This window comes from Gallus gallus, chromosome 1 (assembly GCF_016699485.2).
Source record: "Gallus gallus isolate bGalGal1 chromosome 1, bGalGal1.mat.broiler.GRCg7b, whole genome shotgun sequence".
NCBI lineage: Eukaryota > Metazoa > Chordata > Aves > Galliformes > Phasianidae > Gallus > Gallus gallus.
The window spans coordinates 71769153-71786610 of NC_052532.1; the positions used below are offsets into that span (position 1 = coordinate 71769153).

Consider the following 17458-nt stretch of genomic DNA (forward strand, 5'->3'; position numbering starts at 1 on the left):
CTGGAGACCAAACAGTGAATGCTAGTACAGTGTGGGGGTGAGTATTGCATTTCAGCTGTGGTGATAGTGAGTTTCTTCCACTGGTGCAGATTTTTTATGAGCCCAGCAGCAGGCTTTTATTCCTCACCAGTGAAAACAAATAGCTAATGGTGGTGACTACATTCCAAGATAGTGTTTAGTAGCTGAAAATCTGCTCTATCAAAGAGCGTGGTTTGTATCTACTGAAGTTTCTGTGGAAATAAATAGGAGGCATTACTTTCAGAATGACCTATGTATTTGACAAAACATCTTTAATCTCAAAGACCTCCTGCCGTTTGGTACTCTTCTCAGCTTTCTGCCATAAAGCTTCATTTTTGCAAACTTATCCTGTACGTGAAATGTGCACATTAGATTTAAATGATTTACATGAGGGAATGCTTTCCTAGTTAGAACCAGCTCTCCTACCTATCCCTTGAATCCTGTAAAACATATTTGTCAATCCATTCTTATCTATTTCAAAAATCTTGTAGCAAATCAGTAGCTAATTCAGAATATCTTTCATCTCTACCTTCAATGAAATATCAGTCCAGTAAATTCGATTGTCTGTCACATCAAAATCCAGAGCGGAAGCTTCCTTAACTCCAGTAAGTGGAATAGCAACGTTGTTGTTGTTTGTTTCTAAAGAGATTCGTCTAATATCTGCTCTCCGAGAAAACAGAAGGAAAGCTTCTGGGACAATGCAGGTCTTCATGTCATTGATGAGCTCCAAGCCTATGGGACAAGCGCAGCGAAGGCCTTGCGGTCTGTACAGACACAGATGGCTGCAACCACCATTATCCTCTGCACAAGGGTTTGTACCTAAGCATGCAACACAAGGAAAAACAATCATTACAAATTGTCTTCATTTGGAAGACAAAGCCAGACCTCACATGTATCAACAACAGTATGAGCCCTTTAAGAAATATAAGTAGTTTTCCACCTTTTGTCCTGAATCAATTTGCTTTTGTCTCTTCTAGTCTTTTAGAGGGATATTAATCTACATGGCTGGAAAGCCAGCACTTCTTTTCCTGACACTGTGAAAAAAACCTAGCAATAGGGGATGAGATCAGGACTCAAGCATCGACGATACTGATTCATAGCATAAGCAGGGAAGGGAAGGAAAATACATAAGAAAGCAAGTGCAAGTCCTGTCACTTTTCATAGGACACTGGTCCAATTATGTACCCTGTTTGCATTCCTCGGGATGGAAAATTTTGAGATTCTTTTCACATCCACTTAATGGCCACTTCTCTCCAGAATGCTAGTAAAGCAGCTCTTTGCAATAATAGCACGTGTACCTGCATACGCTAGAAATTCACCCTCCGTTACCAAGATCAATTAGCCAAGCAGCTGGAAAGAGGGCTGTATTTCAAACACATGTACTGTCAAGCCTCTTCACGTAGCAGTGATGCAAAGATACACCTCAACTACATTTAACTAATTCGCTGGTGTACAATCTAGACCTGGCACCAAGAAACTGAAAGCCCTGCCCACATATTCAGGGAACGTGACAAGTTCTGTGATGCCACAGCTCAACTGTGTACCAGTGTTTTGAAAACCAATTTGGAACTAGATCCTGTGTTTTCATTCCATAAATACCACAGAGCATAACATACTTCTGGTTGTTTTTAAAGATGATTTTGCAGTATTCATTTGAAAAACACTGAACAGACTAAAACTGGCTCATTCTTAGCTCTTGCTCACCAAGAACACGTTCAGACTGCAGGATGAATACCTGCTACAGCTATAACTCCAAAAACAGCTGGGCTAACCTAACAGCTGGCTGTTCTCATTTTCCCTGATCCTTCTCTCCTTACTGGATCCAGGGTTGTTCAGGCCTATGAGGCGCTTCAATTACCTGAGCAGGAGAATGGATGGGAGTGTCATGGAAGCTGGGAATGTCTGATTTTTTGTCTTACTATTCGGCCAGGTTAGAGAACTGAAGCACCACACAAAAGGCCTACCACACTCCTTCAAATTGCAGCCTGCAGCTGTCAGGCAAGAAACTGTATTCTGCCCCATTCTAAAAATCTGACCTAGTATAAAGCAATCCCTTCAAAAGAACACTGGTGAAATTTTCAATTTTATTTTACTAGCATGATTTGTAGTGTCACTCACCAATTATCTGGTGTACATTTGTAGCTTTGAGGCCCATTAGATCAGGCAGTTGATCTATGATGATTTCTCTTTCTGCTGTCCGCTTATGCACACGTTCAATACTGCGTCTTTGCCAATCTGTCCAATAAACATAGTCTCCCAATAATGTGAATCCAAAGATGTGAGGAAGTTTGTCCTCTACAAGAACTCTTCTTCCAGTTCCATCAGCATTCATGACCTATGAATACACACGAACACAAAAAGATTTCCCATTACCCAAGGATATTCCAAGATTGTAAAAAAGGGTGACTTAATAAACTACTGTTCTCAGATCTCTCTCTTGATCTTGCCTTGGAGGAATGAGACACCCATAGACAAGTCTGTATGATTTCCCATTCTTCCCATGGCTCAAAGACTTGCACAGTCACAACCATAACTCTGTCAGATGGATGATGTTTTGTGGCCAGAACAATATTCTAGCACATGTGAAATGAGAAGGCTGGTTTGGAACAACTCCTACCCTTTCCCTACGAATGAACAGAGAGGGAGAGAGGAAAGGCACAGAGAAACAAAACAGGAATTCATACCTTTCTCAAGCACCTGGTATGATGTGCAAGTTAGTAAAATAAAGTATTTTTAAGTTCACTGAAAAAGAAAACGTAAAAAAAAAAAATGCTATAATCTTCAGAATAATTAAATTCTACCTTACATCTGTTCCTGGTCATAAAACTCTAGACACTGTCACATTTACTCTCAGTATGTTAGAAGGGGAACCAAATCTTTATAAGCACAATTCCTATATTGATATGAAAGGGACTTGGTATATTCTCTGGTTTCTAGGAATAAGCTCTGTTGGGTTTTTTTTTGTTGTTGTTGTTTTTTTTTTCCCTTTAAGTCAACTACTTTGTGAAATTGGCTTACCAAAAACAAACTAACAAAAAAAAACAGATCTCAAGTCTACTAGCATATGCAGCAAACTTCTACACATACACCGATAAATACATATATATTTCACAAAAATGAGATGAGGCATTACTTAGTGGAATGCTTTTTCCTGTGTTCTCACTAAGATTCTTCAGAGAGTCAAGCACAGTACTTGCAGCTACACTTTGTGCTAAGGTGCATTTACCATTCCAAACCTGTAACTAATGTCCTTTATACTGATGACCAATTCCAAACATAGCTTTTCCTATCACAGATTGTTTAGATAGGCTCAGAGCCCAGTATAGTTGCCTGATTTCCAGACTTCCTTTTGAAAGCAAATTCTGCTCTTCCATTTTTATTCTGCTTCAGAAATTTCCAGCATCTGCTGACTCTCAGTTTCGATCAGCATGCCTTCTACATTCTGTTTTGATAAATGAGGCTCCTAGACAAGAGTAATGTTTACCTTTAGAACTGGGGACACAGATTTAACATCCGTAAGAATTATAACCCATGAGTTACAGTCCTTAACGCCACTATTTCTTTAAGAAAACATCACTATCACAAAGGAAAGCTGCTCATTCCTTTGCCTACCACCCCTTTTCTAGCCATAACACATATCTTAAACTTCTGGGATGACTTTCACCCTCCCCCTAAATCTACTGAGATAAGCCATTTCTTTGCAATGGATTAATATATGGTAATTAGTGCTTGCTAAGTGAACCAAACAGATACATGGAGCAGGCAGATGCTGGGAAGTTAATCGACTCAACACACACAGTAGTAACCAGTGAAACATAACTATCACAAAGCACTATCTTTAGATACTACAGTTTACACCTTGTACTTAGAAAAGGAAGAAACCATTGCATTTAGGGGTTGTTTAACTACTGGCAAAGATTATTAGTTGGAAGATGTATGGTGTGATGTGACTTTCTCCAGCAAACTTAGAACGGGGATCTGTTCAAATAAGTCTTGTCTTATTTTGAAAGAAAATCAGGAAAAGAGACAGGAGGATTTAAACATTAATGTCTACTTTTAATTAATTTCCGTTTTGCCACATACACATTATTTTGAAAGCCAGCTTTATGCCAGCTAGACAATACAGATGCCTATTAATGTGCTTAAACACACCTGCCACTCTCCTTCCACTGCAATCTTATCTGATATCACACATCTGTGTGTTATTACTTAATGTAAGTATCTGCCAACTAGGTACCACCACAGAAATTGTTCCATGGCACCACAAGGTCTGTCCTCACTTTGGCCATGCTTTAGGAGATTTGAATAGAATCTCATCAGGCTAAAGTATCAAACAGTCTAGAGTAAGCAAAGTGGCAAGGGATATAACACACACATAAAAAATACAATGAAATAAGAATTACTAATCAATAAACTCCAAAAAACTTTCAGCATAATCTTTGCATAGCCTAAAATTAATTTGCATGACTGAGTCCCAGCTGATACTGCTTTCTGCATTCATACCCTTTCTCTAGTCTGAGATGGATCAGCTGACCACAGTGAAGACAAGCACAACTAAATCCCCCGTGTGTGAAACCCATCTTCTACTATGAAGCAATGTCTCCAGTGGTCTGTGCTGCTTTAACCACAATGTGGTGTGGGTTTCACATTCTGAAGCCATTCTGAATACTGCTAGCCACAGTTAAGAATATACAGAACAGGAAACAGATGCAGGGTAACCACAAACACTACCTTGAATGAAAGAATGAGAAGTTCCATGAAAAAAAAGAAAACCAAGCGCAAAAATTAAATAGCCTCAGAAAAATGCCAGATGTCCTGCCTGTAGTATAAGTGTTTTGCTTATCATAAAACAGTAATTAATGCAAATCTGTGGGCTCAAACACACAGCTTATTCAAAACAAATAAATTAGTGCTGAAAATGCGGGCATATTTTAAGATGCTGTATTCAGTGGTCAAGAGGAACAATTAAAAAAACCACCTTATTTCTGAAGGGTTATTTCAATATTAAAACCACAGACAAACTGAAAAGTAATATGTTCTAAGGGTCTTTCTTGCTGACAGATATGTCGGATTCAATTTACTTTCGAATACCAGTAGTAACTGTGATAAATAGGCTAATGCAGAGAATTCACCTTTCTGGTAATCTGGGCTTTGAACTTTCAGTAATTTACACTTGTCATTTCATTTGTCTAAGACTAGAGCTCAGTCATCACACAAACCTCATCTATGAATATACCATATAAAGTATGACTTTAAGACCGTTGTAGAATACTGAATTCAGTCCACATATCCCAGGTATTTCAAGATAACATGGAAATAGATCTTGAACAAGGCCCAAGATATACCTGAAATAGTTTAGGAACATACAAGATTTAAGTTAAGTTATTTCAGACTTGATTATTCAATTATAAATATTCATATGCACTGTTTCTTCAATGCAACTCATCGACTCAGTTCATGACACTGCTAGTCATTTAGTTCATTTTTCACCTAAAGCAGGAGTGTCCAACCCGTGGCCCAGCATGTCTCACAGTGCAGCCCACTCCCCACCTTGCCATTTAAAGGCAGCAGCTCTTTTGGAGCAGCAATGGGCACGCACCCATCACTCAGAAACAGCCAAACCATCAGTGCACTATTAACACAGTGTTCACTGAAAGCAGGGTGCGGGAAGGGCAGTGCTGACTCAAGTGATGGCACATAACTGTATGCATTTTCAGACACTGGCTAAACACGGGGCTCTGAATAGCAAAGAATAGGCAGCCATGCTTTCTGTTTCGGTAAAAGAATTTGAAAATACAATCATAGAATTACAGAATCCTTAGAGTTGGAAGGGACCTTTAAAGGTCATCTAGGCCAACTCCATTGCAATGAACAGGGACATCTACAGCTAGAATAGGTGCTCAGAGCCTGGTCCAGCCTGGCCTTGAAAGTCTCCAAGGATGGGTGTTCCACCTCAACAGCCCCAGCTCTCTCAGCCTGCCCTCCTTGGCGAGGTGTTCCATCACTTGGATCATTTCTGTGGCCCTCCTCTGAATGCGCTCCAACAGGTCTCTCTCTCTCTCTCCTGTACCAAGGACTCAAAACCTGGACTCAGTACTCCAGGTGAGGTTTCACCAGCACAGAGCAGAGGAGAAGGATCACCTCCCTTGTCCTGTTAGCCACGCTTTTTGGATGCAGCCCAGGATACACTTGGCTTTCTGAGCTGTGAGGGCACACTGCTGGATCATGTCCAGCTTACCATCCACCAGTACCCCCAAGTCCTTTTCAGCAGGGCTATGGTCAATCCTTCTATCCCCCAGCTTGTACTCATAGTGGGGGTTGCCTTGACCCAGGTGCAAGATCTTGTACTTGGCTTTGTTGAAGATCATGATGTTTACCTAGGCCCACTGCTCAGTCTGTCCAGGTCTCTCTGTTTAAAAAGTGTTTTGTAGCTTAGAATTTGCTCTTTCAAATAGTGTTATTGTGTTTTTTGTATCTGTTGTTGTTTCCATGGAAATAAATAGGAGGCATTACTTTTGGAGCAACCTACTTACATGCAGCCCAAGATAATTTCTGTTCACTAAATTTGGCTCAAGCAAGCCAAAAAGATGGACACCCATGATCTAAAGGTACATGAATCTTAGTATATCAGAGACATAAAAAACACTACCTCATTAAACCAATTTGATTAAGGAAAAAAGAAAACTGGGGCAGCATCTTTCTTAAAAGTAACTTGGAAAGATAGCTAGAATGCCCTCCAAACATTACATTAACATTTTTTTCCAGATTGGTTAAGTGAGCTATGTATTTTCAGCTTGCTTCTTGAAGCAACATGTACAGAACAGAAGGATTTTCCTGTTGCGGCTGCAGTAATATCACACAATTAAAATGCTACTACTGCTAAAAACCAGCCTCTCTAAAAGAGGAAAAGGGGGAGGGGCGGAACCCAGTTTTATTAGTCTTCCCATCTAAGTAAAGTAAAATAAAAATATCTTGATCAACTGCACTCTGTTTGAGTGAGCAGTCAAAACTTTAAAATTGCCTTAAGGAAATTATTCTGCCAGTGTCACTAATGTACCGGCAACAACATTCTCCCTCAATTCCAAAATGGTAAGGAATGTTTCAGATATGAAATGGAAAGACAACTCAGAATTTTACTGCAGAAGAGATACCTGGAACCTTCTATGTTGCTTCATAAACCAAGTGTCTCCAGCTAACTCTACAATTTCTCACTATTAATTGTTTCATAATAGCTATTATAATTTTTAGTTTAACAGCTCTTAGCACCCCGTTTCCTTTTAAGCAATAATCACTTTCCCAAAGAATTCAAATTAATATTTTTCCTGAGCATGGATAATATTCGTAATAGGAATGCAGTGAAGATAAATATGTAGAAACAAAGAGATTATCTTTATAAATAGCCCTTTAAATCACAATACACACAGTGCATAAGCTCGTTATTTTCACAAAAGAAGAACTGCCCTAACTCACTGATCAATCAATGCCAACAACAGAATTGGAATTGATGGAATACAAGGATGGAATACAATTTTAGAAAAAATTTGGCTGAGTTTTCAATGAAACTGACCAAGTCAGGTAAGGTGACAAGCAGACAGGGAAGAGAGCTTACATTTGTAACCAGTGTGACAATCAGCTGTGACATCTAGGAAATTTCACACAACACACACACTCACACAGAGGAATATTACGTTCTAAGACAAAATATCGAACTGAAGCGATGAACAGGTTGAGAAGAGACTTTCACAGGTGGATGAAGATGTCTGGCTATGGAAATTAATTTTGGCATATTAATATGCAAAGTGAAGCAGCAACAGTCTGAGAGTGTTCTTTTATGTGGGTATAGACTATTTGGGAATAAGAGAATATGGGTGCAGAGAATCAAGAGCAAACTCGTTACTGAGATTTTGCAGCTTAATATTTGTCAGCAAAGTCTAACGAACAACTATATGCATAATCCACAGGAAACAAAGGCTAACCAAAGCCAACATGAACCCCCACAGTGGTTTCGGGGGACAATTTCAAAATATAAAGTTTGGCAGCCTGACTTCTGATGCTACTGAACATGGGCAAAAGCTTCTGTTCTTTACCTTCCTAAGGGACTTACTTAAAGTACCTTCCCCTAAGGAAATCATCGTTTATAGTTTCTCTGCCAAACATTGTTTTCTCCAGACTCCTCCAAGAGTACCTATAATAATATAGCCCCCCGTTTAAATACTGAAAGGCAGTTATCAGGTCTCCCCCAGAGCCTTGTCTTTTCCAGACATAACAGTTTGAACTCTCTCACACTGTCCCATAGGGGGGTGCTTCATCCCTCAGATCATTCTTGTGTCCCTTCTCTGGACATGCTCCAACAGGTCTCTCCTGTACTGAAGACAGCACATCTGGGCACAGATGTTAATGTTCTTGGATCTAAACTGAATGAATGTTTTAAACACATTTTTTTTTCCTTTTTTTTTACTTTTATATTAAAGCACTTCGAACATCCGCATAAAGCAAGTGCCAATTGTATAACACTATGCTCAAAATTGTTTTTTTCTTAATAACAAGTGAACAGTAGCACAAAGTCTTAGCTCGACATTTGCAATCTGTGGCTAAAAGGCCACTCAAATTCTTGAATGGAGTCACGAGGTCTTACCAGTAAGCACTCTCTGGTTGCTTTTTGTTTACTGTGTATTATAGTTTTCCTGTCTTTGACTTAATCATGAAATTTAGTTCTTCTTTAATTCAGAATTTCAAAAGAAATTACTCAAGTGAAAATGTGCATAGTATGAACTATTTCATACATATTTCATAGCAGGAGATGCTAGCTTAGCCCCTGTTTGCAAATCTTGCCTGCCTGACAGGACAAAGAGGGATGGACTTTGTCAAACAGGATACAAACATAGCTCTAGTTGGGCAAAACAACAAACTCTGAATCCAGATTACAACATAAGCATAAACAGAGGAAATGAAGTGGGGTTAGCTGCTGGGGAGGGATGAGTGCGTGGTAGGCAAACCAAGAAGAATGTGAACCCCGAGTACCTCAGCCAATGGGGAAAGGGGCAGTGCTCACTATAGCGTGGAGGTACGGGGATAAAAGAGGCTCTGACCTCTGACGGGTTGAGAGATACTTCCAGAAATGCCCCCATTAGACTCTCCCGTAATTCGAATAGAGAAAGCTAAAAAATCCTCTCTCTGTTTTGGGGATAAAGAAGATTGAGCAAGCCTATTGGAGCACAAATTATCCCAACAAAATTAGGAACAAAATCAACTTGAACTACCTTACCTCTAATACCTATAAAAAGCAAAATGCAATTTTACAAAAATGGATGTGTTCAGTACTTGTTTTAAAACACAGACCTGCTTCTGCCTCTCCATCTTCTAATGTCTGTTTCAAAGTGTGGTGGATGGGGACACCATCAATAATCAGGCTTTCAAGACATCAGCAATTTGCAATATAAAAATATGCTACGTGACAACTTTGCAGTCAGAAAATAAATAGCGAATGCTTAGAAAACAAAATTTCCTTATTAGGCTGGTAGTAAAATTGAGGGAGTTGTCATCAGAGGAAAACGCAGCCCTGCAATTTCAGGATTAGAATGTGAATTAGAGCATTCTCTAGATGCCAAGCTATTAGCTCCTGGGTCAAAGACAAAAAGGTCTTCTCTGTTCAAGAATTTTGTACTCAAAATGTCTTAGTGGCATCCGCTTTCTGTAGTCTGACAAGGGAGACTTTTGAAAGCTTGTGTGTACTTACGCTGAAAAACAGCAGGATGTAAGATTTTCTTTATTAATCATGAGGATTAGAGACAGTAATGCTAGGCACGGCTAATAATTTGGGAATGCAGAAACACTTCAAGTTAGAGCTGCACTCAAAAATCACTGGAGAATGGTTGCATTGTATAGGAGGCAGTCCTTTCTTTAAACTCACCACTAGTAGGTGTAAGCGGGTGTCATCTCTAGCTCTGAGAATGAAGAATAGGAAAGATGAATAAAGAAAAATGAAGCACAAACTGAAAAATTGTGAGAAATCAGACATATAATGATTATCTCCTCTTAATGCACACAGCCACACATACACACGTCCATTCACAATTGCTTTATCAATACGAGATTTGCTGACCATTTAAAATCCAACCTATGCCTTATAACAGGTAGTGTACGTGCTCAGAAGACAAATATTCACTTGAGCAGGAAACATAAGACCAATTCAGCAGAGCAGATCATACATTTTTAACCTCATAGCACGGCAGGAAAATGCTTTAAACCTGTGGCAAGTCAATGAGAAATCTTCCCTACTGGTAAGCACAATAGCAGCCATCCATTTCAATAGAAGTTTATCAGCAGTGAAACCTGACCGAGATAAATGACGAAGCTGTTGAGCCACAGCCTGCTTCTGCCTGCTGCAGGCTGCCAGATAAAATGGGAACAAAAGCTCCCTGCTGTACCCCCTGCCAGTCTCCATTAACCCCTGCTGATGCTTTATTATCGTCTGGGGGCTCCAGAACAGCATAGCATGAAACAGTGCATAAAATATAAATAATAAAAGCTCCTCTGTGGCACAAACAAACCAGAAACATAGCTTGCAAGAAACATTAATGTCAGTTGCACTGCAATTAAATAATGTTTCTGAAGAATTCCAGATACTGAAAAGGGAAAAAGTACGCTTTATTTAAAACCATGTATGAAATAGCACTTAAAAGCAATAGAGAAGTATACAAACACATTTCTCCTGCTTTTATCCCTACTGCCCATCCCAAACACACACAGACACATACAAGCAAAGCAGAGACCAGGCATGTACCAGATATCTTCATGTTCAATTCTAGGTTTCTTATTTTGACCATGTCACAAATATCTTCTCTGTTGCACCTCCTCCATCGTCTTTTTTGCAAATGCAAGCTTAAAATATTTACAGAAGGTCAAAACATCTCCTAGTAAACAGTTGTTAAAAAAAGAAATAAGGATGAGGAGGGCAGAGAAAGTGTTACAAGTCTCAGAATTCATGGTTGCCATAGGAGAGAAAGGCAGTGGGAGGAAAAGGGAAGAGTTGAAATGTCAGTAATATTTTAGCTATTATAGGTAATGACATTATAGCCTGATATTTCTGTAGCTTATCATGGCACAAACAATCTAACATAAAAAAAAATACAGAGACCACACAAGATCCGGGGGAAAATTCACTAAGGTTCATCATTAATGAGACTCTCCACTGTATTTGCATTACTTAGCACAATAAAGAAAAAACAATCTATTTAAGACTGAATTACTCTTTCAGACGAACACCCCTTCTTCACTCTATAGAGCCTTCCCATGCTTTTCTAATTACAGAAGCTATACTGAATTGGCACTCCAATCTATCATTATCAGAGATCATCAACGTTCAGTCCATTTCTGCCTTTCTGAAATGCGATGAGCAAGCAGCAATCCTACGTCTAAGGAAAAACATGAGGTTTTCCTGAAGTTAATATGGCAAACTAAATAAAGATTCCCCATTGAACAAATAGAAGAATGATCTCAACTTGGGAAAACAGAGGCTCTAAGGTGTCAATCCTAAGGTCCACCCATCTTGATATCCCGTCTCAGAGAATAAAATTACACCTACTGAACAGCAGAATAATAGAGCCAACATGCACGTGAACTTCTTAAAAAGAGTCTTTGATTCTCCAGAAATTTACAGTGCAGTGATTTGTGGCTCAAAACACAAATTTATGTGTTTGCAAACTTCAGTGGAATTCTCTTCCACAGACACTCAGTCTTCCTAATAGCACAAATAAGCTTTAAACATCCCCATTCATTTCCAAAACATACACAGTTTGAAGAACCACCTTGTTTTGTTTTGTTTTGTTTTTCCCCACCTATCGCCTTATTGTATCAATTCCACATGCTACTGTCAAAAATAGGTGGGTGGGAGCAAAAGAGTCCTTGACACTTTCAACATACTGATCGTGATTTTATACATCTGCCACACCCCCCTGAATGGACAACTTCTGCAATAAAAATATAATAATAAATTATTAAAAAAAAAAAATCACAAAACAGCACAACCAAAAAAACCTCAAACCAAATGAAGCAAAAATCCCAAAACTCCAAAGCAAAACTGTGGGAGAATTTCTTCTCTTGCTTTAAAGGTTTTACCCAGGCTTTTTCAAGATTTTCTGAATGTTAAAAAGAGTCCTGGTTAATGCCATGGTTTCGGCTGGGTTAAGTTTTTCACTATGCCTGGTACTGTGCTATGTTTTGGATTTATGATGAAAATAGTGGTGATAAAACACCAATAGATACTTAAGTTGCTAATGAGTAGTGTTTACACACAGCCAAAGATGTTTCAGTTTCTCACATTGCCCTGCCGGAGTGAGAATGCTGGAGGTGCACAAGAAGCTGGGAGGGGATAGAAGCAGGACTGCTGACTCAAACTGTCTAAAGGAATATTCAATTCCACATGGCATCATGTTGAAATGATAAAGATGGAAGAGGGAGGGAGGGAGGCAGGAACTGGGCAGAGGAAGGCCTGCCATTGTTCAGGGATTAAATGGGCACCAGTCAGCTGGTGGTGAGCAGTAACACTGTACAACACTTATTTTCCCTTGCATGTGTGTGATTTACTTCTCCCACCCCCCCGGCTCACTGAACTGTCTTTATCTCAACCCACCAGTTCTAACGCTTCTATCTTTTTCAGTTCTCTCTCCTCAGCACACTGAGGGATGCAGACAGTGACTGAATGGTGTGTGATGTGTAGCTATCTAGAGGGTAAAGCCTCAGTAGTTAACAAATGCTGATGTTTTATAAAAAGCAGAAGCAAGGAAAGTCTAACACTTGAAACCTCATGGGGAAAAAAAAAAACTAATAAGATTATAGTTATTTTCCAGATGACCTGCATAAATGCTACATGAAAACCAGGGTCAAATTCATTTATCAGCTTATATTAGCTTAAAAACAATGAAATGTAAATTGTCCTGGAAAGTTGTTTGTGCCAGATCAGATATCTTCTGTCCTGCCACAGACATTGGCATTAACAATATATCTTATGTTCTAGCCAGTTTGATGGAACTGCAGCAGGAAACTCATGCTTAATCTAGTTGAAAACTTCTACCACAAACTGATCCAGCACTAAACAGAATCATTAGCAATGAATACAGAATCCCGGTTCATGATCCTTAAGGACCCTTCCAACCTGGGCCATTTTCTGATTCTGTGAGTCTGGTCTGAGTAAGCCTGAAATGTGTGGGGGAAAAAAAAAAAAGTCTGTTTTGGTAAGCATGAGTTTAGGAGAATGCCTAACCCTCCTTTTGCAAAATACTAAGTAAATAAATAAATAAACTCAAGGCAGTATCAGGGCGGAAGTGCTCAATCCGTTATAAATAAATCTCTAAGCATAGTTTAGTCTCCTTTACCTTCTATCCCTGATCTGCTAAAAAGTTAAGTAAATTACAGACTATAAACCTTATTTCTGGGACAAAGAAAACCATGCTCCCTGAGGGTCTGCCAAGGAGTGCTTCGAAGCAAATCACCTTGCAGGCTTGCAGTTGCTTTGACTATAAGGAGAGCAGTTACATGATCTTCTAGCACAAGATCATGACTTCCAGTTGACGTACTTGAAGTTATTTATAAGTAAAACAATTTCTGAAGGCTAGAGAAAATACAGTGCCTCATGTGATAAGTGCTAAAAAATACCTATTGTATTAAAGATTCACTAAAGAAGTTTGTAACTCAACAAAAGGAAGGTAAGCCTATCAGAATACAGGAAAACTAGGTATGGTTACTATGCTCCAGGTAGTAGCCAAGTCTCCTGCTTCCAGAAAACATTCTGCCTTTTGATAATAAACTGAACAAATACAGCATACCAGAAAGAAAGCAAAATCTATCCTCTTTCTGGAACCCCAATAAAACTAAGGAGATACAAAATACAGACAATTTTGGGGAATACAGGTAATTATATGTAAAATGAGATTGATTTATCTGAAATTTATTTCTATAAAATTGAATTCTCTAAAATGTATTTATCTACTTGCACCTAAGCTAAGCAGCACAAAGAACAATAGAAACATTAGTTTAACCTAAAAACACTACTCCCAAGAAATAATTTTATTAATGATCTAAGAAGCAAATTAAACAAATCCTTATCATATATTAAAAGAGATCTACTACACAGATACTATTTCTATTTTATAGATGGAAAATCTCAGGAAGACTAGTGAGCAACTTGCCCAAAGTCAGAGAAAAAACGGAACTATTTCTTAAAGCAGAAATCAACCATTATCCCATTGCATTTTTGAACGTTATCAGAACTTAAACACTTAGAAAAATAGAGTAACTATGTTCTGTAGCCTCAAGAAATTAAAAATGCAGGTGCAATTACAAACCTCTATTTTGTCAGTTTTTGCATCTCCCCAGTATATTTTGCTTTCTGCATAATCCAATGCCAGTCCATTTGGCCACCCAAGTGAGGTGTTCACCAGCACAATCCTGTCCGAGCCATCTAATGCTGCCCTCTCGATCTTTGGAATTTCTCCCCAGTCAGTCCAATACATGTACCTGCAATGGAAACAAAATCTTTAGGAGTCTTATTAAACCAGATTTTCAATATTTACGTGTCTGCTTTTGCACTACGATTCCCTGAAGCCACACAGCACACAGAAAAATGCATTTCAAAGCCAAATATATTTTCTTACTTAAAGAACAATGCCCAACACATCCAAAATAGCACTGACGTGTAAGCAGACTGATACTTTACATACTTTTACTCCCGTACCAATCTGCTGAGCAAGACTACATAACAAGTTGTATTAGCTAGTACAAACAAATGGATTTTAAAGACAATAAAACCTAAAAACACAGAATTTGAATAGTCAAAAGGGAGCAGTGGTCCCTAAACCTCAGAGCATTAACTTTCAAAGGAGGACAGTATTTTCATTTTGAAGACTTAGAAGTTCATCACTGCATCCCATTATCTGCATGCATGTAAGCAGAAGTCTCTTCTTTGTCTAATACTTAAAAAGTGCTCATGAACAGTTCCTTACCCTACCATAGGATCCAGCACAATAGCTCTAGGTTCTTCCAGGTCTTCTGATATCAAGATTTTTCTCATGGTCCCATTAAGCCTTGTAACTTCTATACGGTCTGTGCCAGTGTCAGTCCAATACAGATTTCGGGCAACCCAGTCCACAGCAATGCCATCAGGATGAGCAATCTGTGCTGTGACAACAAACTGACTACCTGACCCATCAACGAATGAGCGACGGATGGCTCTAACTTCATCGTCAGTCCAATAGATGTATCCTTCCAGAGGATCAAAGTCAATGGCGATGGCATGACGGATGTCCTCCAGAGGCAAAACGATGTCTGTAAAATCTGGAGTGTCTAAGGAAATGCGCCTCAAATCTGTCCGGCGGGCTAGAAGCAGCAGTTCAGTGGCACCTACATGTGAAAGGCAAAAACTCAAACACCTTACAAACACTGTACAGTAGTGGTAAACCTGATTCTCCACCATTCACTGCAAGCTAGTCTAGCTGCCCTGATTGCAGTAGCGTCAATCCAAACTGATGGGCACCAGCAGAGAATACCATTCAAAAGCTCCAACAGTAAGGTTAATCTTCTGCAGAACAAACCAGATATATTTATAGAGGAAATTCAATGGTGATTTCCTTGTCCAAAACCTATTATGTTGGATGTGTTTTCTATCCAGATCATTCCCTCCAAAGATACTGAAATAGCTGTGAAGTGATCGTGCTATGATTTCCTGCAAATAACAGGAGTTAGTAGTCTGTCTGTTAGGAGTCTGTAGTCTCTGAGTTGAAAAAAAAGATTAAATCATTTACTGACTGTAGTTGTTGGTATATTGTGACTGTCACAAACAAGCCGTGTGTTTCAACAGCACCCATAGAGGGAGAAACGTAATTAACTCAGAATACCACAGGTAAATCTCCTTTGAGAAACTCCTACTTGGGGAATCAAGTTCGTGAATTGACAACTGTCCAGTGACAATGTAAAGCAGGTGGATTTTCACCTTCTCCCCAGACTGCTGAGAATAAGCATATCTGAACATATGAAGATAAATAATACGGAGTCACACTGAACTGAAAGCATACAAAAGCCTTTCTGGCTTTTTTAGGTCAAAAGTCAGAATCCTAATAAATAGCTAAGATCAGCTTGTGCTGCAAAAGATGCTTTCACACAGGACAACAATACAAGCTGTTTAGTATTACATTGCTAGGCACCTGACTGATAAAGAACTTATTGTCTATTCTATCTTATTCTTGTTTCATTTTATATTCTATCTTGCTAGATTTCAGTATAATGAAGGCTAAACAACCAACACGCCCCATTCCAATTTAACTGGCTTATCACTTTGGAGTCTCAGGGAGATAAGAGCAGTTCAGGCCTCAGGGAAGTCTGAGCTGAGGTAAAAAATGCATGCAATCCAAATGCAGGGAAAGTATGTTGGGACAGCTCTCCTCAAATAGTGATGGGAAAGGTTTGGCAGGGGGTGACCTAAGTGCAAGTGCAGAGGAAAAAAAGAGCAAGCGTGGGAGAGAGGAAGGTTTAAGTAAAATATAAAAACACTGCAATGAAAGAGTCATTACCAAGCTACATGCTGTTCATGCTTCTGTGCCTTGATCTTACAAAGGTATAAATAAGGACTAGGACACTAAAAGAGCAACTACTAAAGTAACTAGGTAGCTAATTTTAAAATATATATATATATAGTGTTTGATGCCAAATATCTTTTTTTAAACGTCAGTAATTGTGGTGCGTGCTAGATTGCTAGATGAAACCTCACTGAATATCAAACTTGGGACAGATGCCAAAGCAGCCATTGCTTCATTTAGAGCAATTTTAACACAATAAAAATATTTAAAATGCTTTTACAGTGCTGCAAGAGACTGTACTTTTCAACAGCTGAAGTTCAGATTATTATTGCAAGTGTTCCTGATTAGTAGTCTAGAATGGATTAAGATCAGCTTTAGGATCCTATTTCCTAAAACACATTCCATTAAAAAACACATGTATACACTACTCAACTGTTCTTCTAGTGAATAACTCTTACACAATAACTAATATCAGGAAGAGGGAACCTTTAATTACATATCTAAGCATCCTTCAAAACAATTTAAAGCACGTGACAGAGTAAATGAAAAACAGGCACATTAAGAAGATTTTTATGATTACAAAAGCAACTAATCTTGTCACAGCAGTCTATATATGCATCTGTGTTTGTTGCTACTAACTATATCACACAATGAATGATTAAGATCTAAGCATTAACCTGCATTATGGTCATATAAGCTATGAATATATAACCAAGCACAACTATTAAGGTTCAATAAGGAATCTTACGCACTTCCTTCCTTACCAACTTCATGGTCATTTACTCACCTTACCCTTTAAACAAATCTGTACATATATTGATAATAATAAATTGCTTTATCTAACAGAATTAAGGTGAAGTTGATACACTGAC

The 17458-nt window shown here is 38.8% G+C and overlaps 1 protein-coding gene across 2 annotated transcripts in view; it reads right to left on the bottom strand.

Annotated features, from left to right (window-relative positions):
• Positions 1–17458, bottom strand: part of LRP6 (LDL receptor related protein 6) — a 130031-nt gene that overhangs the window by 34833 nt on the left and 77740 nt on the right. For both annotated transcript variants that reach the window (XM_040647399.2, XM_015290906.4), the window contains exons 6-9: positions 15018–15414; positions 14361–14532; positions 2137–2353; positions 548–837 (exon numbers count right to left, since the gene is read on the bottom strand). In XM_040647399.2, coding sequence (XP_040503333.1) covers positions 548–837; positions 2137–2353; positions 14361–14532; positions 15018–15414 — 1076 coding nt within the window. The remainder of the gene's footprint in view (positions 1–547; positions 838–2136; positions 2354–14360; positions 14533–15017; positions 15415–17458) is intronic.